Source organism: Cervus elaphus, chromosome 19 (genome assembly GCF_910594005.1).
Source record: "Cervus elaphus chromosome 19, mCerEla1.1, whole genome shotgun sequence".
In the NCBI taxonomy this organism is placed as follows: domain Eukaryota; kingdom Metazoa; phylum Chordata; class Mammalia; order Artiodactyla; family Cervidae; genus Cervus; species Cervus elaphus.
In genome coordinates, this window is record NC_057833.1 from 64,246,636 (window position 1) to 64,273,824 (window position 27,189).

The 27,189-nt window shown below is 44.7% G+C and overlaps 1 protein-coding gene across 3 annotated transcripts in view; it reads left to right on the forward strand.

The window, feature by feature from the left end:
- The window catches only part of TBC1D5 (TBC1 domain family member 5), a 564,837-nt gene that overhangs the window by 396,678 nt on the left and 140,970 nt on the right, over nucleotides 1–27,189 (forward strand). For all 3 annotated transcript variants that reach the window (XM_043875247.1, XM_043875248.1, XM_043875246.1), the window contains one exon: nucleotides 10,433–10,575. In XM_043875247.1, the coding sequence (XP_043731182.1) occupies nucleotides 10,433–10,575 (143 nt within the window). The remainder of the gene's footprint in view (nucleotides 1–10,432; nucleotides 10,576–27,189) is intronic.

Genomic DNA, 27,189 nt, shown 5'->3' on the forward strand with positions numbered 1-27,189 from the left:
GACCCTGAACTTCAGCTGTCAGGAGAGAGCCGGGGTCCAGTGGAGCAGCCCACTCCACCCTCTTCTGTTCCCATTTTGCTTCGACTGGTAGAGTCACCGGGACAGTTGGGTTGGATGGTGACGGTATGACTGGCCTCCTTCCTCACTGAACCCTTCAGTTGGCCCTACCCCCTTGAACGCATCTGGGCCCCATTCAGACACATGCGACTCCTCATTCGCCTGCATTAGTGGGTGGGAACTAGGGCACATGTAATCCCAAATGGTGGATAATCCAAAAGCAATTAATACTTGGCTTTGAAATGTATTCAGTGGTGTTTTAAATTGTCTTTACCTTCCTAATTATATTGTGCTAATGTTGCCATTAGTTTGGATTCCCTGAACACACCCTGGGTGATGGGGACACTTAGCGGGGAGGGGCACAGAAAAGCAGAGTGGCAGTGAGAAACCCAGGCTGATGGGACTTTGACTGAACTCAGAGTTTCCTTTGGGTGTTAATGATTGAAAGTGGTCAGCATGTCAGAGTCTAGGGCCTGGCATAGTACCTGCTACACAGTTGAAATTCTTCAGGAAGCACGTGTTCAGTGAAGATTCTCAGTGTTTTTCATAAGTCACCTTACTTGTGGTCTGATCAGGGCTAGGGTGTGCCCGCAGAGGAAGTCAGTGAAGGATGTCCATGGCGTCCTCCCCAGCCATTCTGCCCCCAGCTTAGCAGAGGTGCGTGCTGCCAAGCCATGGACATTTTTCCAGTATGGGGCTGACTTTATAGGCTGTTTCACCAGCCGAGCCACAAAGATTAGCCCCTCAGTAGCAGGCACTTAATCCAGGGACGCTTTTCAGGATAGAAGCTCTGCTAGTCCTTTAAAATGCAAGGAGATAATTTGAAATAGGCACAAAGAAGCTGTGTATTCCTTTCAGTATAATGTAACTTTCCATGGCAATACAAGCCTCTAAAGTAAAATAATGATGATATAGAGCATGACTTCTTAATTTAAGGTCCATGGATCAGCTGAACTCCTGAAATGGCTTGCCCATGAGTATGTGTATGGATGTGTGTCTGTTTTAGAGGAGAGGGTTCTTAAACTTGATTAAATCCTCAGAGGCCTCCACAGCTCCTCTCTGATCACATAGGGAATTGAATTTGTTTCACTATTTCATGCTTTTCATAAACTTCTGTAAAGAGGCAAACAGCACACCCGTTGCCCCTGCCTCTCTACCTTGTCTGGCTTTGGAGACAGGATTGTTGTGAAGCTGGGACTGTAGCTCATTCTAAACTGGACACAGGCGGGGGCCCAGCAGCCTGGCGTTTGTATAAAAGACTGAATGTGTGAGTGGAGAATCGCCGGGCCGTCTAGAACAAGGGATTGCTGGCCTGTGTGAGATGCCAAGCCACCACCTTTACAGCAAAATCAGCCCCCAACAGTCAGGATTTGGTCACGGACTGCCAGGTCCCAGATTTTTGCCTGCTTCCAGCTCAGGACCAACTAGAGAAAGCTAGCATGCGCCCCAGATCCGTCACAAATGGCTCCCCCCTCTCGTCAGCCAGCGCCACCCTTACGGCTTCCAGTCGAGCAGACTTGAAGCCTTCTGTTTGTTTCACCATGAAGCTTTCTCAGTCCTTTGCCGAAAGCAAGTGGTGGTAGCTGATTCCCTCGCTCTAGCAAGCTTTGAATAACTAGCATCTGCTTGTCCGCATTCGGGTGGTGTTCCTTTGCTTCAGCTGTGCATGGAGATTTGAGAAGTTCCAGGGAAACTCCTTTATCCTGAAGTTTCTTCCACTGGGACATCGTGGATGGTAATATTACCATTGGGGAGCACACCTTTTAGAGTTTAGCTCTTTATTTTTCCAGGTAGAACATTCTAAAGTCATGTTTTATTTTAGACAGATCCATCTGAGCACAGAACCTTAGGGTAAGAATGGGTTATAGGTAACACAGAAAGCACCAAATGGATGACCATTCAGCCAGGTTCCCAGCATTGCAGCACTTCCACCTGGGGAGTAGGAGAATGCCCTTTCGAGTCCTGGTGGCATTGGGGTTCTCTGCCCCCTGTACGCACTGGATACCCCCGCACACACACCATGGGCTGTATCTCTGTGCTTAGCTAGTCACCCGGGTCCTGCCGCATCCCGACTCTCACCTCCTTAGAGCGGATCGCAAGAGCACTCAGGAGAGTCTTCAGATCAGGACTGAACACAGAGGACCCCACACTTAAGAGTGTTCACTCCACCTTCAACTGAGATTGTATGTAACCATTATAGTAAATTTATATTTTAGAAACTTTGACCTGGAAATGTTAACTTTTAAAATGTCACAATGTTTATGTCGCTTTGGCCTTTCTTCACCTTGTGATATACTGGGAGGAAGTTTAAAGAAATCAGAATGGCCCAGTTTCTCCCAGCCTTCGGGAGGCCTCCTCCCTCTCCCTAGTGTCTGTGTCTCCCCTTTCTATTGGATCATGTTTATATAGTAATGTTTTTCTTTGGGGGGAGAGGTACCGATGTTAATAGAGATGGAATGTTAAGAGAGGTTTGGCTTGTGTGTGCTTCCTGTCCCAGCCATTAGATGTTTAGTGGGCATGGGTCCAGTGACCACACCTGTTGGGTAAACTGACTAGAAGACCCCCACCCAGCACTAAGAGGGAATGGGAACAGAAACCAGAACCTCATCTGGTGGTTCTCATACTGTGATACTGTGATGCGATCAGCCGCATCAACAGCTCCAGGGAACTAGCTGGTTCAGGATGCAAATGATCAGGCCCCATCTAAATCTCAGAATCAGACTCTGAGACTTTCAGCATGGGTTCTAGCAGTGTGTTATACTCAGCCCTCCAGGCATGTGTGATGCACACTGAAGCTTGAGACCATTACTCTAATTAGAAGAGCCGTCCGGTAGTTTCAGCCTCTCCTCTCCTCCCGGCTTAACGTTTCCCAGGCACGCATGGTGGGTTTAGGAGCGCTGACAGCTGGCACCAAAGTGAATAGGAGACCGAGAATTGCCACCTAGTCTGTGGCTCCCAAACTTAGTATGCACAGAGATCTCCTGGAGTCGTGTCAAAACGAAGAGTGTGACCCAGCAGGACTGTATTGGGGGCCTAGGAGTCTTCATCCTTTCTGAAAAGCTCCCCAGTGATGCGTCTGGTCCTAGGATCACACTTTTGAGGGCAAGGTCCTAGCAGACTCCAGGCCACAGCTGCGGCGCATCTAAGGTGCAGGCAGGCAGGGAGCCAGAGTTTAGGAAGTGAAGGGAGAACGCCCCAGCGGGCTTGGGAGAACGCCCCAGCGGGCTTAGGAGACCTTGATCAATTCCTTCCCCGGTGTGGTCACTTACTACTAGTGTGTGTTCCCAGGGATCCCTCCAGAGATGAGGGCAGCACAGGGGCATGTCTGATGAGCAGCTGGGAAACCTGTGAGTGATCACTGATGCAAGCTCAAGATCCGGAAGATCCCTGGTTAACAAGAGTGGGCCTGGGAAAGGGCAATTCATGTTCATTTTGGTTTTGTTTTTATTTTTGCTTTTGGCCATACGGGGTCTTCCTTGCAGCATCGGGCTTTCTCTGGTTGTGCGCATGGGATTCTCATGTGAAGCCCAGGCTCTGGAGTGCTCAGCATTGCAGAGCTCTGGCTTCCCGGTTGTGGCCCCCAGGCTCAGCTGCCCCACAGCTTCTGGGGTCTCAGATCCCCACTCAGGGATCAAACGTGCACCCCCTGCTTCAAAAGGTGGATTCTGAACCACTGGACCACCAAAGAAGTCCTAATTTGTATTATTTTAGTAAACATTTATTAACTCCTGTACTCTGTCCAACACCAAATAACCCCACGGAGCTTGTGATCTGCTGGAGAAGATCACAAGGGAAGAAGAGAAGGGAAACGAAACCAAACTGTCGTCACTGACCCTTTAGCTGGGAGTTTTTACTGGGCCGTTATCTCTGGACAGCGTGACTACATGTGAGCATGTGCGGCCCAGCTTCCCTCCTGAGTCCTGTGGATCCTGACATTTCTTAGCTTAGGGTTATACCTCATGTCAGTTCCTCCAACAATATTACTGTTTATGAGTGCATTAGGAAATTTAAGCAGAGGAAATTGGAAACTATTACTCAGTGAGGCTGATTCCATTGCTATGTGAAATAGTCTATGGCAGTTTCAAAAAAATTAAGTCGCATAAGTTTTGTTTTTTAATGAGTTTCATATTAGGAAGGACAGCAGCAATTATCTTCAGGAAGCCTCGGTATGCTTTTTTAGAACACTGACTCGCTCATAACTCCCTTTCCTAGAGATAAAGTGACAGAACAAAGCCTGTTGATAGACTTACTAGAAGTAAAATTTGTTTGTAGTATAAATAAAAACTAGTTCTCACAGAGCCTAAATTTAATTACTCCAGTGTGACCAGCAGCCATCCGTCAGTTCTTCGTGCTGTAATTCACAGGTCAGAGCGGCCTGCGAGTCATTTTCTCAAGGGGATGCCCAGTGGCTCCCCTGTAGTGAAGCCCGAATAAGGGATCGGGCAGGGAGATTGCGTCTCCGCAGCCTTGATCCCCGGTTCCGCTCGGGTCAGAGCTGGGATTCCAACTGCACCCCGGTCGCAGTGCTCAGCAGTGAGAGCACAGTCTCATCTCAGAACTAAAGCGGCATTGGACTGTGACCATCTTTCAGTAGATTTATCTGAACTTGCTGGTAAATCATACATCCTGAAGTTCCGCAGTCCTTGAAGCGCCATGCTTGTAATCCACATGGCAGGTCTGCCTCTTAAAGAGGGACGTGTGCGTGTCTGTAGACAGGTGATGGTCATTCTCTGTGCCCCATGGCCTCAGAGCATCTTGTGCCCCTGGAAAATCATGGATGCACAAGGCTCTGCTTTCCATTCAGGCTATTTTTGCCAAGGGTGTATTGCAGTTGTTCTGACAAAACAGCTTCCAGCCCTTGCCAAAGAGAATAAATTACAGTAGGAATGGCAATAATTATTAGGAACTTATTTTTGGAAAAAGAAGCCTTCCTTAATAAAGGGCTATGTGCTGCCCTCTGAAAGGAACAGGGAATTTTCCCCAAAGTCAAAAATATACTTTGAACAGTTCATGTACTTATTCTGTGGGGATTAAGTTAGGTTTAGCATGTTTTCCCAGAAAGCCAAATTCAAGCTGGTTCAACCATGTATTACAAGGAGTGCTTAGAAAGTAGATTTGAGTTCTTTAAAGATAATAATTAATTTGAAGTTGCAGTTTCTTGTGTTTTTGCAGTAGAGTTTGATGGACATGAAGTATTCAGATGTTTCTGTAATGTATGCAGATCCCAGATATTTTTAAGAAGACCAAATTGATATATTTGACTAGGTAAAAAAAAACCAGCAAACAGGCTAAGCATCTTCTAATAATTTATTCTGCAGAGCTGTTAGAATAAATGGGAAACTGGAGAAAAATTATTTATTTTGTCTTCCATCTTTTGTGCCTTTGCTCTCCAAAGAAGTTAGATGAGAATGCCTTCTGACCCTAATTATAATAACTTCAATATTTTATTCTAATTTTAAGACTGCCAGAGTTGACATAAAGGAAGACTCAAGGTAAATTAATTCAAAGGAACTGAGTGCAGAGGAACCCAATATAAGAAGAGCCTAAATTCAATCAGAGAGGTGACAGTCACAAAGATCAGGCCTTTTGGTTTACTTTTGGTTTACTTTTGTTTTTCTCTGATACAAACACCAAATTTGGATTCTGTGTTCCTTCTCCACCAGTCATTGGAAAACTATTACCTTTGAAAAGCCCATGTGAACAAAAGCAAAAGACAAGATTGATATCATTAAGCAAAAATCTAACTGTGCTTTGGTGTTCTTATATGCTTTTCCAGTGATATCATTTCATGATCACAGGTTACTTAAGCTGCCCTAATAATGTTTGTTAAATTAAGTTGAATATACCTTTTCCATTTTACTTGTTCTTCTGAGGTGGCTGTACCCATATCTCGGAAGAAAAAAAAAAGTGAAGATTTAGTATAGTAACTGTTTTCTGCATATATAACCCACCACAGCCATGTTGGAGCAAGGCTGTTTTTTTAAACCTCAGTCAAACTGGTCATTTTCATAAGCTGATCAGTAAAAAGTGTGTTTTTCTTGGTGTTTCCATGGGTCATTCACTAAGCAATAACACCATCAGGAGTTACTGATCCCAAGGGAATAGCAGCTTAATTACATAGAAATTTAAAAATGAGAGTAGTGTCGCATGAGTACAGACACAGAGACTGTCCTGTCTTTGGGTGGTTTATTATTACATTTAATACATCAGATGGTCTTTTTGGTTTGTGTAGATTTTAATTACTAAGTAAGTCTGGTAAAATATGAATTATTGTATTAACACAAGTGATAAAAGGTACATGGTTACGAGCGTTGCAATCTGTAGGTGTAATGTACATAATTCAAGATTAATAGTATCAAGCAATTAAACTGAAGTTAAAAGAAGGTTTAATGCTACCCTTAAGTGTAACTTAAACTCTCGCTAAATATTTTTAACTGCAATAAAAGCATGTTAATTTTAGGAGTGACTCCTTTACAAGACCTCATTTCTTAGAGTACGTTTTCCTTTCTGAGAATACAAAAGCACACAGAAATACTTTCTACTGGTAACTCATCCCATAAAGAATTTTTTTCTTGGCTTTTAAGCTCAATGAAGAAAGCCCAAAATAGCACAGGAAGTTTTGTGTGGTGGATATGTGTATGAACTAAATCTAGTTGGGATAAAAGTGATTAAATTATTGATAAGATCATTCTTGGTCCCAAAGCATTCCATTAGTCATACCAGGACTTCTTAAATATTTTGAGAATTTGGCCTTAATTTTCCTGTAAGTGCATATTAAATAGAGGAAACTATATTTTGCTTTAATTTAATATCCTTACATGTACGACCCACTAAGAATCTTACATATTGTGCTCAGTCGCTCAGTCGTGTCCAGCTCTTTGTAATCCCGTGGACTGTAGCCTGCCAGATTCCTCTGTCCATGGGATTTTCCAGGCGAGGATACCGGAGTGGGTTGCGTTTCCTGCTCCAGGAAATCTTCCCAGCCCAGGGGTCGAGGCCGTGCCTGCTGCACTGGCAGGCAGACCCTTTACCGCTGGCACCACCTGGGAAGAGCCCTGGTCAAAATGGTCCTTTGGATTTTCCAAACATTGTACAGAAAAACCGAGCACACTTTTTGGCCAACCTGATGAACATGCTAGACATCTACTAATTAATTCTTTCTTTCTGTGTTTCTGGGTTTCCCCCACTTCCTGAATTATTTTTATGCTGCCACTGACAAGATCAACGCCTATATTTCCAACTTAGCTACACCTTTGCTTCTAAGTAGCATGACAGGTGGCATCACAGTGAGTTTAACAAAGATCTTGGTGAACATGTAAAACACTAAGCAAAATGTTCTCTTACAAAGAGCTCTCTGGCTCTCTCTGTGTGTCTGTCTGTATGTCACTGTCTCTCTCTCATACACACACACACACACAGAATATGGTCCTTGCCCCGGAATTATTTACGAGTGTACTCGGCAAGGTGAAACTTAAAAATAAAGCAATGTAAAACACTTATAAAGCGGCACATCACAGATTCCACATTAAATATGGGAGCCCTGAAGACCTGTGTGCTGTGGTTTTGCAAGCGTGTTTTATTCACTGTCGACTGCTGGGTGTCTGAGTGCCCTGCCTGACCGACTGCGGAGGCGGCTGCCCACGTGTGTCGCTGCAGAGTGGGTTCCGAAGCTAGGCTAGCGCAACCTGGAACGGCAGGCACGTTGCAAGACAGGAGGTTTGGGCAATAACTGAGCATTTTGTTACAAAAATAGTAAGACTATGTATTATTTCTGAGAAGTAGGCTCCTTTGTCTTCTTTGCATTATCCGTGATGAAACCAAAGATGTGATTGTCCCTGAGAAAATGAGAGGAATTTGAACTTTAAGGAAGAGGGGGAAAGATGGCATTGCATTTTTGTGGCGTATATTAACCTTTGTTAGTTTTTTTTTTTTGACAAATGATGTTTTTTGTAATATGATACATCACCTTTTTTTCAAAAGGCATTTTACTTTCAGTAGGAGATAACAGGAAAAACACACAGAAAAAAAGGTCCCTCCACATAAAGCCTCACAGAAGCAGTGTCTGGGGAAACTGCAGCAGGAGTTACCATGGGCTTGTTCAAATAAGGAAAGCGTGGAAGTCAGCTCCAGGCGGGAAGCGGGCAGGTTCAGGGCCTAGGATGACGTTGTTGGTGAGTTTATGCTGGCATGCAGATCTGAAACCAGGAGGAGTCACTTTAATGTCAGAGTATGTAATTTTCAAAGTGCCAAAGTTTACCTATCCATCAAACCAAGATAATTCTCAAGTTTATTTATTTATTTACTTCTGTTTTCCAGTTGTACTGAGGTATAATTGACAAATACAATTGTAGGTATGTAGCATATATCATTGTGATTGATGTAGGTGCATGTTGTGAAAGGGTTCCTCCATATATTTAAGTAACACAGCCATCACCTCACATGTTTATTATATTATTATTTTTGGTGAGAACATTTAAGTTCTTTCTCTCTCAGCAAATTTCAATTATACAAGCACCCTATTACCAGCTGTGGTCACCACGTTATACACTAGGTCCACATCAGGTTTTTTCTTTGATGGATTTTTCTTCAGTTGTGCCAGTTGGATAACTGAATGACCATGTTCTAAATGATTTTAATCACTTAATTTTGCCCATACAGTCATCAGTTTAAAGGTCCTTTTAACAGGCTTAAATGGTTTAATCCCGGCGTTTTTTGCTTTGCCCATTCTTTGCCCATTGGTTCCACCAACACTCTTTACAAAAGCAATTAATTATTTTTAATTAAGAGCAACCTGTGTAATTTAGGGATATTTTTGTACTTCTTAAAATAGTAAATATTAGCATTTTCAATTTAAAAGAATTAGAAGTGTGTGTAGAAATAATGTTTTATTCTAAGCCACATAAATATAGGCATACTATAAAATACATAAATGTATTTTGTGTTAGCAACCTTTCATATTAGCAGTGGGGTAAGAATTAAAAGGTAGATAAAAATTGTAAGCAATTCTGTAACATTTTTTAAATGCTAATGTCACTTAGGCATTAAATTTTCTTCCTGAAAAAATTGAGTAACATACTTTAAGATGTAGTTGAAAATATAATTTAATTTTTCTGTTGATTAATTTGGTAATATGAATAAAGGAATTCAAGTATTTGATCATATGGTTCTTAATAAACTGTGATACGTATGTGTTATTATACATTATTTTGTTACAGCTTTTTGATTCCTCCTTAAATGTAATACTCCCTGAAAAAAGTAGTATCTGAATTTTTTTTTTTTGGGGCCTCACTTTAACCTCACAGATGGTTATATTTGGTTTTGAATTTTGCAAAGAGGTAGTATCTCTGAACTAATTTTTAGAGAATGTCCCCTATTCTGTCCTTTTTCTTGGTACTAGAAATTTAGAATTTTTGAGTCTTTGTTGCATGATAGAATCACATAGATTTCTAGCTGAAGTTCCTAGAGAAAGGCTCGAGTAAAGGAATTATAGCCATGTATATAAAATTAGAAGTAAATGATAAAAATATATCAAGTGAATTGTTTTAATTTTCTTATAAGAATTAGATATAAATGGCTTAGCATTTGCTCAAAGTCTGAAGTGTTACTATTTATGGTATATAATTATAGACAAACCTTGTTTAATATTCTTGTTAGCTTCTGTGTTTGCTCTGTAGCATCCATGTCCATTCTCCTGGCCATAGAAGTAACTGTGTTTTGAAATAATACCCCTAGAGAGATAACCTCCTTGATAAGTTATTCTGAAGTTAAAAATCAAGTATCATTGTATGTTTCATTTGAAATAACTGTCTATGCTTGACAAAAAACATCTGTCTTTTTTTTCACATTTACTTTTTTTATTTTTTTTCACATTTACTTTTAAAATGAATATTTTTACATAGGAGTGAAATGTCAGAATGCAGTTTTCTGTTTGACTGTAGTACTTTGTCATATGACCATTTGCAAGAGTCTAGTTAACAAAAAAGGTCAGTAGTGATACAAAATTTTGGAACATTATTATTTAATTCATAACCTTACAAATGAAGTAACTATCAGACTACATTCATTTTTATCCTTGCCTTTTTTGAGATTTATGATTTCTAATGCATATGAAAGATTTCTACCCTTTTCAAATATTGTACTTGGGTTGTACACCTATAGGAATAAAGTTTAATGATTGTGGCCTCATTATAAAATTACAAAATACATTTGAAAGTCTAAAACTTGGACTTTACCGTATTATATTTCTCTGTGTAATATTTGCTCAGTGTGATGAGTTAAAAATTATGATTTTTTTCACAGTTGCAGGAGAAGATGATTCCTCTTTATATTGCTCTCACAAGTACTGTTCCCTGAGTTTGGCTTTTGTTTCCCGCAGGCGGTGGGTGCGGTTGCTGTTTGGACGAGAGTTCCCCCTGCAGGACCTCCTGGTCGTCTGGGATGCCCTGTTCGCTGATGGCCTCACCCTGACTTTGGTTGACTACGTCTTCGTGGCCATGTTGCTCTACATCCGAGATGCTTGTAAGTGCTAATGCCCGTGCCAACATTCAGTTCGGTGGTCCTGATTTTTTAAGCTGTGTCTCTTAAATGCACTTTATCTTTTATTTGGAATTACCATACCTACATTTTTATCATAGGCAGTATATTGGAAGTTTCAGAGGAACAACCTAAATATATTTTTTGTGAGTTAACATATATATATATATCAGATGTGGGTAATTTTATCCTGAGAGAATTGGAATATTCTTCAGAACCATTTTTCTAAAGACTTTCCTCCTGCTTTGATCTCGTCATTACACACATTTGTGAAGCATACATAGAAAAAGCCAGTGTATCAGATATGTTTAGAGCTCCACCTTCTGACAGGTAGGGAATATTCAAGAATATTTAGCAGGAGATGAGAGCTGTTTTTATAGTATCAATAACTTGCCAATAAAAAATAAATATTGCATTTAAAGATACTCTAACTTCTTAGTTAAATTTTGACCAGACATATTTCTCAGTGGAGTGCCCAGGGGCAGATGTATTCTTGTCTCATAGGATCTACCTTAGGGTGCTTGCCTAGCTGGAAAACCTGGGCCTGACCCTTTGGAATAGTCCAGTAATTCTCAGCTTGAAGAGAAAAGCAGAGCATGTTTTAAATTGCAGAATACCTCAAATTGTTTTCCTTTTCAAAAGGAAGAGCTCACAAAACCAGATTTGTAAGCCAAAATGTAATTAGGAATGTTTGCACAAAGCGATGATGAAGTAGGAAGTAAAAAACTACTGTCAGAGTGGGACTTTGTCAGAGGAACATAAACTATTTGGAGTCATTCATAATCTTGACTGTTAAATTACTGTGTGGTTCTCTATTTATTCATTAGATTTCAGTTGTGCCAGATGCTGTTGTTATCCCTCTGGTAAAACTAATAATATTCTTTAAATTCTAGATTATACTTTTAAAATTCCCCCCAAATTACTTGAACGAATAAATGACAGGAGCACCACTTTTTATCCAAAACTTGTAATTTTATTCTATTCCTTAAAGGTCAAATAGTTTGGGGTTTTGACATACAAAGTAGAAAATTCTTTCTTTCTGAGTAAGAACATGGAGATCATAAGAGGAAATAATATGGGAAGTAGAGAAGAATGTTTGGATAGATTTTAGGGTATTTAATGCTAATCTCCCACTGAAAAATAGTGTGATTTTTCTATAAAACGTAAGTAATGAAAAACAAGGAAATCAGTCCTGAATACTTATCGGAAGGACTGATGCTGAAGCTGCAACTCCAATACTTTGGCCACCTCATGTGAAGAACTGACTCATTGGAAAAGACCCTAATGCTGGGAAAGATTGAAGGCAGGAGGAGAAGGGGACAACAGAGGATGAGATGGTTGGATGGTATCACCAACTCAATGGACATGAGTTTGAGTAAACTCCGGGAGTTGGTGATGGACAGGGAGGCCTGGTGTGCTGCAGTCCATGGGGTCACAAAGAGTCGGACACGACTGATCGACTGAACATACTACATGAAAAACAAAAGGAATGAGAAGCCTCCTTTATTTAAAAAATTACTTTTGGATAATATTTTCACAAAATTCTTCAAACCAGACAACTATTGGAATCTATCCTGATTTTCTGTAGTCTTAACTATTTACTCTTTCCTTAACTTTTGTGCATGACAACCATATTTTTAATCACCCTGTGTCCTATCTTAAGATCTGCTTTTAAAAATTAATTTCATAAAACTTGGCGATTTGGGACGGCTGAAGCCCTTGTTCATTTTTAAGACCTTATAGAACACATAGACACAAGTGAAAAAATGTAGGGGTAATGAAGTTGTTTATTTAAATATGAAGTCCTAGTTATTTTAATTTGCTGGTTTAAATCTATAACAATGGGTGAGATTTCCTAAAAATAGGATGACTATTTATGAAGTATTTAAGGGGCACTGCCCCTGTCCTTATGAAGTTTACCAACTAGTAGGAAACATTAGTAGGACTAGTAATTGTAGGAACTAGTAGGACAAAGTCTAGTAGAACATGGTTAATTTCAGACTAATGTTTCTGGGCAGCAGCAGGAGAGTTGAGGAGAGGCGCCAGGCTCCCCTCTGGTCAGGCTGTGTGACTGGAGAAAATGCTGTAGATGCAGGTGAGTGAAATGAGGTCTGCAGCATGAATGAAGACCTTGGAAGAGACAGCTTAGTGGGGGGTTGTGTGTGTGTGTTTCCACAAGCTGCCTGGTCTCCTGAGAGTTGTGAGGGTGAAGGGGTCAAGAACGAGAGCCTGATGAGAATCCTTACCCTGGAGGTGCAGGCAGCCACTGAAAGGGGCGGGCAGCTGTGTGGGCGGTTTCAGGCTCCTCTGGCTGCAGGGTGGAACGGGCCAGAGGCAGGCAGGGCTGGAGCCAGGAGGTCGGATGAAAGGTTATGACCACAGTCTGGTGGGGATGGTGAACTAAAGAGATCTTCAGAACTGAAGCCAGCATGTCTTGGTGATTAAACCAGACGGGTGAGGTGGAACAGGATGTGCTCAGTGAGCCCCCGCTCGAGAGCCGAGCAGGCGGGTTGTCTGTCTGACCCAGAAGGGAAATACGAGGATTAGCAGGTTTTCGGAATGGATAGGACTGTGCTTCGGCTATGCTGAATTTGAGAGATCTGTAAGAAATCAGGGCATCCTAGGTGGTGCTAATAGTAGAGAACCTGCCTGCAAATGCAGGAGACATAAAAGGCATGGGTTCAATCCCTGGGTCGGGAAGATCCTCTGGAGTAGGAGATGGCAACCCTAGCTCAGGCAATTATTGGCAGAGGAGCCTGGCGGGCTACAGTCCATGGAGTTGCAAAGAGTCGGACATGGCTGAAGCGACTTAGCATGCATGGACTTAGGAAATCAATATCTGAGGATTGGAAAATAAAATTCGCTATCAGCATCAAGGCTACAGATTTATTTTTGCAAATGGTGGTTGTTATAACCACAAGAGTGGATGTAATCTCCCAAGAGAACAGAGGGACCATATATTCCCAGTCTGTATGGAGCAGTCTTAGTTCTATACACTCACTATTGAAGAGTAATAATATTAATACTGCCTTCTTTCACTCTCAAAGTCACCCCATAAAGATCATAAGAATTACATGGTCAGTTTACCTAAGGCGGATGCTTACAGAGAGAAAAATGGGTAAAGGTGTTTCACATCAGTTTCTTCAGAGGCACCAGGAAGGAAGAGCTTGTGCTGTAACCTCTGAAAACTGTCACATGGGTCAGGGAGCACCCGGGTCAGAGTGCAGTCAGGTGGGGCCGGGAGAGTCCACCATAACCTCCCAGAACTGTTACCCTAGTCAGGAGGACCCGGGTCAGAGTGCAGTCAGGTAAGGCTGGGACAGTCCACCGCAACCTCCCAGAACTATCACCTGAGTCAGGAGGACCCGGGTCAGAGTGCAGTCAGATAAGGCCGGGATAGTCCACCATAACCTCCCAGAACTGTCACCTGTGTCAGCGAGGACCCGGGTCAGAGTGCAGTCAGGTGAGGCCGGGACAGTCCACTGTAACCTCCCAGAACTGTGACATGGGTCAGGCAGGACCCGGGTCAGAGTGCAGTCAGGTAAGGCCGGGACAGTCCACCGCAACCTCCCAGAACTGTCACATGGGTCAGGCAGGCCCCGGGTCAGAGTGCAGTCGGGTGAGGCCGGGACAGTCCACTGTAACTGCCCAGAACTGTTACCTGACCCAGGGAGGACCCGGGTCAGGAGTGCAGAGGCACAGTCAGGTAAGGCTGGGAAGGCCCACCTGTGGAGGGAGGGACAGTCACTGGCGACCTTTGCCAGAGTGGGTTCTGTGGACTGGGGGAGCGGGAGCTCAATTATGATTGGTTGGTGAGTAACTGGACAGCTCAGAACTGCAATAGCCTCTTCCACATTCCTTTTGTCTTATGTACACATTACGTTTTCAACTAAAAGTCAGCTAAATGAAAAAGAATGTGCAGATGGCATGTGCAGAGTAATCTTTTTAAAAAAGCCCACAGGGAGGGGAAGACAATGGTTGTAGTTAGAGGTCAGTGGAGGGCAAGGAAGGTTTGATGGCTGCCTATAGAGGGAGACAGCCCCGCTTGCAGAGCTGTGGAGAGCTGGCTGGCGGAGAAGGTGCTTCTCAAGCCAGTCCGAGCTTCTCCTTTAGGGATCAGCGCTAGTGTTTCACTCCTGTTCTGTGAAGAGGATGTGTCTGTTTATTACTGGTTCTTTACACCCCCTCCTCCACTCCCCAGCGAGCAACACGAGCTTGTCCGTCTTGGTGGGCCTCCGTATCCCAGCGTATAGAACTGGACCCAGTGCATTTTTTTGGGAAATAATCGAAGAAACAAGGGCCTTCGAGGCAGTGGCATGATAGCAGGCGTCCTGTGGAAGGAGGTGCCCGTTTCTAGGAGGGTGGAAACCCTAGCTGGCAGGGTCTCAGTGCCAGATAAAGGATGAGACCCGCTGTCTGTGTGAACGGGGCAGTCAGGGCTGGGGGCTTGCGGGTAGTGACTGGGACGTGTGGGCGGTGGCTGCCCAGGAACTGGTGCAAGCCCCGTGAGCTGTCAGGGAGCCTGCAGGGACACCCTGGGCAGTGGCACCTGCCATCGTTGAGGGGAAGGATCTGCAGAGGCGAACAGCGATCCAGGCTTCACGCTAGGCCCACATCCAGCTGCAGGAAGGCAGGAGGGTGGGGGTGCTGAGTGCCCTGTAAGGGAGCAGGTTAGGATGGAGGGAAGGAGGCGGGGCCGGGAAAGACCGCCAGGACATCAAAGCCTCCGAGCATTACAGGGGGCGTAAAACCATCAGAGGGTGGATATCAGAGCCTCCGAGGGTGGCAGGGGGCGAGAGCTAAAGCACCAGAGGGGGTGGGCGAGCAGGAGGGCATGCAGCAGGGCTGGGTGTGACCCGGCGGTCGGAGTCTGTGATGGGCACGGAGTCACGGAGGAGATGCTGGGACTGGGAGGGTTGGGAAGGAGCTGCGATTATGGTTTGGGGCTCCAGGGACACTTTGTAGAGAACTATGGTAGGAAGCTGTGTCGAAGCACAGTGAGCCTGGCAAGGAGCTGTCAGATCAATGCGGAAGCGCATCCGTCATATATTCAAAGCATCAGCCCTCCAACCGGGATTTATTGAGTGCTTGCTGTTTGCCGGCTGTTCTGGTATACCAGCGACAGTGACGAAGGGGCAAGCTGGAAGTGGAGACATGTGACGGGACCTTCGGAGGACTGGGGGAAGCAGTGGTTCGGAGGCCCTGTGAGCCCTCACCCACCCTGGCCGGGAGGGTGAGGCTCACAGCGAGAGGCATCGTCCTTTAGAGAGAAGGGCCAGAGAAGAGGAGCTGGAGGAGACACGGAGCTGGATGGGGCCAGCAAACGGGGCGGGTTAGCGGTGCTCAGAAGATGCGCTAGCTCCCAGCCATCTGGATCCAGGGAGGCAGAGTCACGGCTGCGGGTTTCCTTCTCTCTGGTGGGTTCTAACTCGTGACGCCCTGCCCAGGGCACCAGGAGTACGGGCGCTCCTCTGCACCCAGCCGTTCCCAAGCTCACTCACCCAGAAGCCTGTAAGGGAGCAGTGCGGCGCGAGGATCTGGGCGGCTCACGTGTCTTTGGGAGCCGTCAGCGCTGTGTTTGTAGCTCGGTGATGCCCTTGGAGAAACTAAACTTCAGAGATGGCGCTGCCTTCTCGAGGCCCCGTGCCTCCTGGGGTCCTGGGGGCTGGGGAGCGCCTGTGACCACCTGACGCTGTGCGCAATACCGAGTAGGTGTGCGCTCCTGAGTCAGGGGTGTCTAGCCTTCATCATCTTCTCAAACGGACGTGTCTCACACACACACACATACCAGTTAAGGTGCACTACATCTAGTCCCAGTCCTGACTTTACAAGCCCAGGTAATGAGGCCTGTTATGGAGTGTATTTTATCCCCACAGAGACATGCTAGCAGTCCTAAGCCCTAGCACTCCAGAGGGTGACCTTGCTTGGAGATGGATGGTTGCAGACGGGATCGGTTAAGATGCGGTCCTACTGGAGCGGGTGGGACTCTGACGCAGGAGGACTGGTGTCCTCGTAAGAAGGTGATGGTTTGGACACAGAGAGGTGCAGAGAGGAGACAGTGTGAGGCCGCCCGGGAGAGTAACGCCTATGAAGGCAGGGCAGAGATTGCAGTGATGCACGCCAAGGCGAGGCAAGGATTTCCAGCTGTTACCAGAGGCTGCGAGAAAGGCCCAGAAGAGATTGTCCCCCGGAGCCCTCAGAAGTTGCGCACCCTGCCAACGCCAGAGGCCGCAAGAGGCAGGGAGGTTCCTCCCCATGGATGCTAGAGGGACCAGGGCCCTGCCCACCTTGATTTGGACTTTTGGACTTTCGGACTCTGGCACTGTTAGGCACATTTCTGTCGTTCTGTATCATCCAGTACTTGTTTAAGCAGCCCTAGCAAGTTAATCCGGTGCCCTTGACAGTCAAGGGGTTGAAAACACTCACACTCAGTCTACGGGGTTAGATGTCCTTGCTTAATGCTTTCTACTCATTTCACCATCAGCATCTCATATTTAATTTTTAATGAAAGTATTCCTACAGGTTTCTTTACTCACCTTGAACAAAGCTTTCATTCTCTTTGAAAGTTAGTCACATAAGTAAAATACAACCACTTAACAAGTTCTAAATAAATCTTACAACCAACATGTTCTTTATGAGGCCTCAGAGATGGAGCCCAACCTCCGTTTTTAGGCAGGCTGGTCCCCACATCACCATTTCCTTACCTCAGACCCTACCCTGATTTTATTAGGTAAAAGTAAAATTTCACATCTTAAAAAAAAAAAACAATATGAATATCACCCGCAGAGATTTTAAATTTTAACCTTTGAAATTGTGTCAAATGGCTGCTCTTCAAACAAAGCTTTTGCTTTACCAGAGATGCATAGTAGAATTATTATAGGCTGTTCCCAAATACTGTAATCATTTTTTACTTTACGTGTTGTACGAAGTGCCTTGTGGATTGTTGGCTGAATTATATGGATTAAGATTACATGCAGATGCAAAGGTGAGGAATAAGGAAATGTAATCATGAATCATTACTCCTGTAATAGTTTAAAACAGCCCTGCTCGCATCACACTTTCTTTTTTTAATTTTTGCTCACTGAGTTTTCATACTAAAAGTCACTCATGTGGTCCCCTCCTTCTCCTGGCCTCACCTCCCTGGATCTTGCTTCTCTTTTCACAGCTGGGGCAAAGTAGCTTTTCCCTCAGCCCTCCTGGATTACCCCGGCCCCCTCTGACCTCCCCCTTTTGCAGTCCTGTGAGGTTTCAGTCAGGGCCGCTCAGTAACACTTCCATCGTCCTCCTGTTCCTTCCTGTGCACCCCTGTGCGACTCGGGAGAGATGGGATTCACAGCACGGGGAAGTCCCGTCTTCTCAGCTCCTCAGCTCCTGGGGCCCAAGGCCCCCTGAGGCACCTGAATCTGCCTCTGCTCAGCTAGTGCGGTCGGGGACCTCCACGGGAGGGCGCCCTCGAGTCCGGGAGGGGACGTGCATCCGTGTGCCGCCATTGCTAAGAGGACAGGTGCCGGGAGCTCTTTTTAGCTTGGCTCTTTTAAAGGAAGCAGTGTCTCCTTTTAAATTAAATTCTGAAATTTTCTGCATCTTTTATTTATTTAAATTTTTTTATCTTTACTAGTGTCAAAGGAAAACATTTTCTTTAATTTATAAAGTAACATACCTTTTGTTTGTCCTGTAAATGGCATTAATAGCTAAAACACTATAATCAAATCCATTTAGCAGTAAACTTTCCTAACCAGAAAGTATCTCACAAATGTTTATTGTCTCTTTTAATTAACTCTCTGCCTGAACACTTTGTAAATGGACAACTTTCCTCTTGGCACTGGTGACCACTCCCTGCCTCGTTTTCAGCCAGCACTGTAATTTTTCTGTAGGCGTCTCCTCAGTCATTTCTTGGCCCAGCCTGGAGTGACAGTTATGTCCTCTTCGTGGTTTAAAACATTGCTTCTTTTTATTTCACTTTAGATCTCCCCTTCCTCCTCAGCCGTTATCTGTCTATCTGCCAGTGTTTCCATCTGTCCTACCCTAGAATTTCTGTTTCTCTGTTTTCTCGTTAAAAGCATGTTCAACATTATACTGATGTCAAAATGCAGTTTATTTCAACTGCAAATTGAATATATTTTGTCTTTTCTGGAAAAGCTTGTAAAGCTTTTCAGTGGAAGCCTTTGGGAACTAGAAATAAAGACTCTCCCAAATCACACAGTGTTTTGCCTCAGAGTTTGTACCAAAGCACAAATTGGGGTCTTATTTTTGAAGGGATGTTGAAGCAGCTGCTGACAGCCAGCTTTCTTCCTGCTCAGACAGTAAATATTGACCATCTCAGATATAGATATTAATGTACCCTTTGGATTATAAATGTGTTATTTGTATTACTTTATGTTTTATAATAGTTTTTAAATCTTCTCTGTTTCACTAACATAGGCTGATATACCTGAATAACATATTGCCTTTTTTTTTGTTTAGATTTTTTAATAAAACAGACTTTATTTTTTAGAGAATTTTTCAGCTCGCTGCAAAATTGAGTGGAAAGTACAGAGAGCTTCCCATACACCCTCACCCACCCGCACACACCGCCCACTGCACCGCCTGCATCCCTCACCAAAGCAGGCCCATCATGACCACGGACATGTCATAGACGCCCGAAGGCCGGGGTTTACTCTCAGGCCGTTCTTGGTGCTGGACTTTCAGTGGGTGAGGCCCATGCGTGATGACGTGTGTCCCCCACTGTAGTAGGACACTGTGTGTTCCCCTGCCCTGAAGGCCCTCCCTGCTCCACCTGTCAGCCCTGTCTCCCTTCTAAGCCAGGACCCCACTAGGGAGGCGGAGAGGCCAGGGGTGGAAGAGTGCTGGGCGCTCAGTCCCTGGGGGACAAAGGTCTTCGTGATTTCCTCCCCCTGCCCCCATCGGGTGGTCCTGGCAGAGGCATATGAAGAGGACCACTGCCCACTGCCTCAGCCGAAGAGATCTAACGTAAACACGCGGAAGGTCATCACCCAAGCGCTGGCCTGAGACCGTGACTGCAGCGCGCCTTGGGGAGTCTGGTTTACCGGCTCTGCACCAGGCCGCTGGGGGAGGGCAGTTTGCCCCGTGAGGCCTGTCAGCGGAAGCCTTTGGTTTTAGGATTCTTCAGAGAAAAAGAACCAGTAGACTAGAGAGAGAGAGATAAGAGGAGACTTCTTACAGGAGTCGACTGACACAGTTATAGAGGCCTGGAAGCCCCACAATCCGCCATCTGTGAGCTGGGAACCAGGAAAGCCAGTGGCATAATTCAGCTCAAACCTGAAGGCCTGAGAACCAGGCGACTGGTGGTGTAAGTACCAGGACCCCAAGGCCTGAGATCCCGGAGTTCCAGTATGGAGGGGCAGGAGAAGTGGACCTCCCAGCTCCAGAGAGAAGGAACCCACCTTCTTTGCCTTGTTCCATCAGGCTCCCTGCACACAGGATGATGCCCACTCCCTGGCGACGCTGGACCTCTTCACTCGGTCCGCCGAGTCCAGGGCTCGTCTCTCCCAGCCGCACTCTCACAGGCACACCTGGAAATAACGTTTTACCGGCTATCTGGGCATGCCTTAGACCGGTCAAGTTGGAAACATAAAGTTAACTATCCTGCCTTTCTACTTGCCTGTCTGTGGTCAGGCCTGGAAAACACACAGCTGTCTTCCAGAATTGCTGCACCACTTCGCATTCCCACCAGCAGTGCGGGAAGACTCTTGTTCTACATCGATCCTAGCATTGATGGTGTCAGTGTTTTGGATTTGGGGCATTCTCCTATGTCACATTGTCTTTTTAATGTCTGTTTTTTGCCTCAAAATAGTTTATTCAGCTCTAGGAATAGAGATATGAAGGGAGAATTATTTTCCTAGTCAAATTCTATTCCATGTTCAAAATTAATAGTTGGTACCCCATTCTGGCCTTCTATGAAACTAAAGAGGTGGTCTTATATCCTGGTACTATAATCTTAACCTTCCACGTAGTTACTTCTGTTCCGCAGTTTTTTGTTGCCCTAGAAAGCAATATCACAGATGGATTCGGGAACTCTAGGACACCTTTTATGGGCAAAAGCCAGCAAAATCGCATGCATCAGTGGACACTTACCCAGAAATACTGAAGCTTCCATGTCCCTGTGTTGCTACCAAAGGAGAATGCGCACAGTCCTGCAGGGTGACGGGGGCCCTTCTCTCTGACGCGGAGAGAAAAGAAGATGGTGAGCTTTGCCTCCCAGCTGCTTAGTTCCCCATTTCTCCATGCGGATGCCTCCCCACCTAGATTCTTCTTTTCCTTCAGTTCGCTTGCCCAGGTGCTTAGTAGAAGTGTCATTAAAATGACAAGGATATCAGATATGAGATGTTATATTAAGATCCTGCATTTGCCTTATTTGCTCCTGAGACCCTATTGAAATATCATGAATCCATAGGATGAAGAGAATTAGGAAGAAAATTATGGCAGTTTTGGAAGCAGGGAAACAGATGGGTGAGTGATAACTGACTTAGCATGTCCAGGAAAGCTAAACACCAAATTGATCATGGAGAAAGCCAGGAAATAACCCGTAAAATTTCTAAAAGTGTGGAAATTGGCAGTGCTAGGTACTTCTGGAAATTGGTAGGGGGAGGGAAAGAATTAAGACTGAAAATGAGAACTGGTTGAAAGTGTAAGAAGCCGACGTCCAGATTTCCAGCCTTCAGGGTGCGCCCTCTGTGGAAGGCATGGTGCAGGGTGTCTGAACCAGGGCCCTGTGGAATTTCAGTGACCTTGAACTGCTGGCCTTCTCTCTCAGGACATTGAAGCTAGTTTGTCTCCCTCTAGGAAGAGTTTGGGAGAACGTTCTCTGACGGAATCTAGTTAGCATGAGAGAAAAGGCTCAGGGATGGCCCAAGAGTGACCTTGATCAGCCCTCAGCATTCGCAGACCCACTCCTATGCACACACAGCCAGCTTCAAGACACTTTTATACTGCCCCACTCCTACAGAGGAGCAGGGAGCCCCAAACACCACTCATTTGAGGAGAGCGTCAAAATGAAAGCAGAGATCTTAAAAAAAAAAGAAACCAGGAAAAGACCAGTTTGGAGGCCACAGAGCCTTTGCAGGGGAGAGAACACTTCTCAGAGAGCTAGGAAATACATAATTCAAAGGAAAAATTAATTAAAAATTAAAATGTCATATAAGAATAGGTGTCTGGAATATAAAAGTGGAAAAGTGTCTCAGAAGCACATGAAGTAGTGCAAAAATAAAGAAAATTAGAGGACCAGGCCAGGAGATCCAACATCTAGCTAAGGTGATTTCTTAAAAAAAAGAAAAAAAGGAAGGAATAACAAACTCAAAATAAAGAGTAGAATGGAGAAAGTCATCAAAGGAACAAAGAGAAATTTCTAGTTTCAAAAGAACATGAGTTTCAAGATTGAAAGGGCCCGTTACATATGAAAACAGATGCAAACCAAGGTATTCATCATCAATTTACAGAACAAGATGTGGGGGAGGAGAAGACAAGACAGATCACAGAGGGATTAGGAATTGAAATGGTTTGAGGTTTTCCAGCTGGAAACCGAGAAAAGCTAAAAACAAGGCTACCAATATCCTGAGGGAAGAATATTCCCAACCTAGAGAATTCTACCTAACCAGACTGTTAACTAAAGTCCAAATCTCTCAAACAGAGGTTTTAAAACATTCATCTCGGGAGCATAGAGCTTTTGGAGGGATGTGCTCCAGCAAAATGAGGGAGTGAAGCAAGAAAGACATGGCTCAGTGCTCTGGGAAATAGGAACACAGCACAGGTAGGAGGTGAAGGGCATCCTCATGGGAGGGAGCAGACCCTGGACCTCGTGAGCAGTCTCCTCGGGAGGAAAGAGAGAGATTGACAGAACATCTAGGGCTTGTATTTTTTTTAAGTGTTAAGAGGAGATGTGTGTGACGGGGAGCATTAAGTTAATGTGTGTGTACATGGCTGTATGCAGTCAGTCACAAGTGACCTCTGACCGCTGGGAGCAGTGAGAGCCCTAGCAAAGTGAAGGGCCAAGCCCCCTGCGGAGGGCGTGCCCCTGCGGCTCCAGCCACTCGTTGTCCCGCGGGAATGCTAGACCAGGGTTACCAGCTCCTATGATTTTTATGAAATCCAAATTTTCCTGACAAGCATTCTCATTTTTAAATATCAAGAACCTATCAAAAAATTTTTAAAGACTGCTAGTTAAACAATGCTGCAGCTGGATTTAGCTCACAAGCTGCTGAACTGCAGCCTCTTTCATTCTAGAAACTTCTGTCATTTCCATCACAGTGAGTTTGTGAGGACAGAAGCCTCCAAACTTTCCAACTTGTTGACTAACACAGCCGACAAACTCCCTAGAGTGTGATGACTATCTGCCTCAGATGTGGTGGTTAGCTGATTCTGTGTCCACAGGGATGGGGAGGCCTCACGTACATTCTTCTGACCAGCACTTATCCAGCAGCTAGGGCTTCCCGGTGGCTCAGACGGTAAAGAATCTGCCTGTGGTGCGGGAGACCTGGGTTCGATCCCTGGGTCTGGAAGATCCCTTGGAGAAGGGCATGGCAACCCACTCCAGTATTCTTGCCTGGAGAATCCCCATGGACAGAGGAGCCTGGTGGGCTACAGTCCATGGGATCACAAAGTCAGACACAACTGAGTGACTCAGTTCAGTTCAGTTGCTCAGTTGTGTCCAAAAAATCTTTGCGACCCCACGGACTGTAGCCCACCAGGCTTCCCTGTCCATCACCAACTCCCGGAGTTTACTCAAACTCATGTCCATCGACTTGGTGATGGATGAGAGGGTTGGATGGCATCTTCCCCTTCTCCTCCTGCCTTCAATCTTTCCCATCGTCAGGGTCTTTTCCAATGAGTCAACTCTTCGCATCAGGTGGCCAAAGTATTGGAGTTTCAGCTTCAGCATCAGTCCTTCCAGTGAACACCCAGGACTGATCTCCTTTAGGATGGACTGGTTGGATCTCCTTGCAGTCCAAGGGACTCTCAAGAGTCTTCTCCAGCACCACAGTTCAAAAGCACCAATTCTTCAGCGCTCAGCTTTCTTCACAGTCCAAGTCTCACATCCATACATGACCACTGGAAAAACCATAGCCTTGACTGAATGGACCTTTGTTGGCAAAGTAATGTCTCTGCTTTTCAATATGCTGTCTAGGTGGGTCATAACTTTCCTTCCAAGGAGTAAGCATCTTTTAATTTCATGGCAGCAGTCACCACCTGCAGTGATTTTGGAGCCCAAAAAAATAAAGTCTGACACTGTTTCCATTGTTTCCCCATCAATTTGCCATGAAGTGATGGGACTAGATGCCATGATCTTAGTTTTCTGAATGTTGAGCTTTAAGCCAACTTTTTCACTCTTCTCTTTCATTGGAGATGTCATTATCTGAAAGCAGGGGAGTTGGTAACTGCTGAGGGAAGTGTTTGCTATGACCAGTGCGTTCTCTTGGCACAACTCTATTAGCCTTTGCCCTGCTTTATTCTGTACTCCAAGGCCAAATTTGTCTGTTACTCCAGGTGTTTCTTGACTTCCTACTTTCGTGTTCCAGTCCCCTATAATGAAAAGGACATCTTTTTTGGGTGTTAGTTCTAGAAGGTGTTCTAGGTCTTCATAGAACCGTTCAACTTCAGCTTCTTCAGCATTACTGGTTGGGGCATAGACTTGGATTACCGTGATATTGAATGGTTTGCCTTGGAAACAAACAGATCATTCTGTCGTTTTTGAGATTTCATCCAAGTACTGCATTTCTGACTCTTTCATTGCCTATGACGGCTACTCTATTTCTTTAAGGGATTCTTGCCCACAGTAGTAGATATAATGGTCATCTGAGTTAAATGCACCCATTCCAGTCCATCTTAGTTCGGTTATTCCTAGAATGTCGATGTTCACTCTTGCCATCTCCTGTTTGACCACTTCCAATTTGCCTTGATTCATGGACCTAACATTCCAGGTTCCTATGCAATATTGCTCTTTATAGCATTGAATCTTGCTTTTATCACCAGTCCCATCCACAGCTGGGTGTTGTTTTTGCTCTGGCTCCATCTCTTCCTTCTTTCTGGAGTTATTTCTCCACCGATCTCCAGTAGCATATTGGGCACCTACTGACCTGCGGAGTTCATCTTTCAGTATCCTGTCTTTTTGCCTTTTCATACTGTTCATGGGGTTCTTGAGGCAAGAATACTGAAATGATTTGCCATCCCCTTCTCCAGTGGACCACGTTCTGTCAGACCACTCCACCATGACCCATCCATCTTGGGTGGCGCCACATGGCATGGCTTAGTTTCATTGAGTTAGACAAGGCTGTGGTCAACATTACTTTGCTAACAAAGCTCCGTCTAGTCAAGGCTATGGTTTTTCCAGTGGTCATGTATGGATGTGAGAGTTGGACTATAAAGAAAGCTGAGCGCCAAAGAATTAATGCTTTTGAACTGTGGTGCTGGAGAAGACTCTTGAGAGTCCCTTGGACTGCAAGGAGATCCAACCAGTCCATCCTAAAGGAGATCAGTCCTGGGTGTTCATTGGAGAGCCTGATGTTGAAGCTGAAACTCCAGTACTTTGGCCACCTGATGCAAAGAGCTGACTCATTTGAAAACCCTGATGCTGGGAAAGATTGAGGGCAGGAGGAGAAGGGGACGACAGAGGGTGAGGTGGTTGGATGGCATCACTGACTCAATGAACATGGGTTTGGGTGTACTCCAGGAGTTGGTGATTGATAGGGAGGCCTGGTGTGCTGCGATTCATGGGGTCACAAAGAGTTGGACACGACTGAGCAACTGAACTGAACTGAGGGAAGTGTTTGTTACATTCAGTAGATGGATGGATGGATGGGTGGATGGGAGAAATGGGAGGAGGAGCCTTAGTGCCTTCATTTGTTATACAAAAAGAATGTTAATACATTATTTAGCATCCTTATTTTATAAAATGTATTTGTATTTGTAAAATGTATTTTATAACTTCTCATAGTTTCAAAAGTTTTCTCAAGTTGTAATAACATAGGACTGTTGCCCTGGTTCCTGCAAACAAGTGCCTGTGTCAAAATGCTTTACAGAGTGGGTTATGCTGATCTGCCAAGCTGTTTACACTTACTGTGAGCTTCCCTGGTAGCTCAGCTGGTAAAGAATCCGCCTGTAACGTGGGAGACCCCAATTTGATACCTGGGTTGGGACAATCCCCTGGAAAAGGGATAGACTACCCACTCCAGTATTCTTGGGCTTCCCTGGTGGCTCAGACGGTAAAGAATCTGCCTGCAGTGCGGGAGATCTGGGTTCGGTCCCTGGGTTGGAAAGATCCCCAGAGAAGGGAAAGGCTACCCACTCCAGTGTTTCCGCCTGGAGAATCCTGAGGAGAGAGGGGCCTGGTGGGCTACAGACCATAGAGTACAGAGTCGGACGTGACTGAGCCCAGCACAGCACACAGGAGCACTAATATTAGCTGACTTTTCTGTTTTCAATGACTATTTGCATCTGTTTTGTCATTTGATTTTCAAAACAATGGCCTTTTCAGAATAAAACCCTGACTCTGCCACTGGACTTCTGAATACAAATCTTGGTTCAGCACCAAATCACCATGTGATCTAGACAAGTGATTTAACGTCTCCAAGGATCAGTTTTCTCATCTGTAAAACAGGGATAATAATTGTACCCTTGTAGTTAGACTGTTGTAGGAATTAAACACGCAGGTAAGGTTTTGGGTACAGAGCCTAGTGAAAAAAGCCTCAGCAGGTCACTCTTGTCTTAGCGGTGATGACAGTAACAACTCCCTGTGTTAGACATCAGCCCTTCTGTGCTTCCACTTTCTTCGGGGTGAGGACTGCGTTTTCTTCCTCTCTGCTTCCCCTCCCAACATAGGGCCAGTCATGGACAAGGTACTCAACAAATGATTGTTGGAATGAGTGAGGTAGGCAGGTAAATTTCTTTCAAATCAGAAAGTTGTTTTCTAAATGACTAAACTTGAGCTCAGACAGGTTGCTCCCAACAAGTTGTGAGCAGCTGCTATAAATCAGTCCCTTAGATTATGTCATTTACTCTCCAGGCAGTGTTACAGGAGGTTTTCAAGTGGAGTCCCAGGAGGAGAGCCCCATCTTTGAATCCCGAGCCCAGAACCATTTCCACTAAACTCCCCTGCCTGTCTCACAAAATACACAAGAATTATTCTAGGGTCAGTGACTAATATATAATCATTACAGCATTTGGGAAAATGACTTTATATGAGTTATAAAATGAATTGATTATCCAAGTTGTATGTATCTGTTTGATCACAAAGGAAACTGTACATGAGAATGTTACACTATTCTAAATATTCTAGGTTTTTGAATTCTGCAGTAAAAAAGACAACAGGTAACTGAGTATGAATATGATAAAATGAACAACTAAGGAAAGAAGAGTCTGAACTGATACAGAAAGAGTCGGATAAGTGAGCACTTTACAAATGAAAGCAGATGTATGAAATTACCAACTGTCAGATCAGCAATGGAAATGAAGATGATAAAGTGGTTCCTTCCATAGATTATAATTATTCATCTTGCCCGGTCCTGTCTCCTTTCTCCATAATGTTCATGGAAAGGGGGAGGGAGTGGGAAGCTGTCGCAAGGAATGATGTTTCCAACAGAAGAAGAA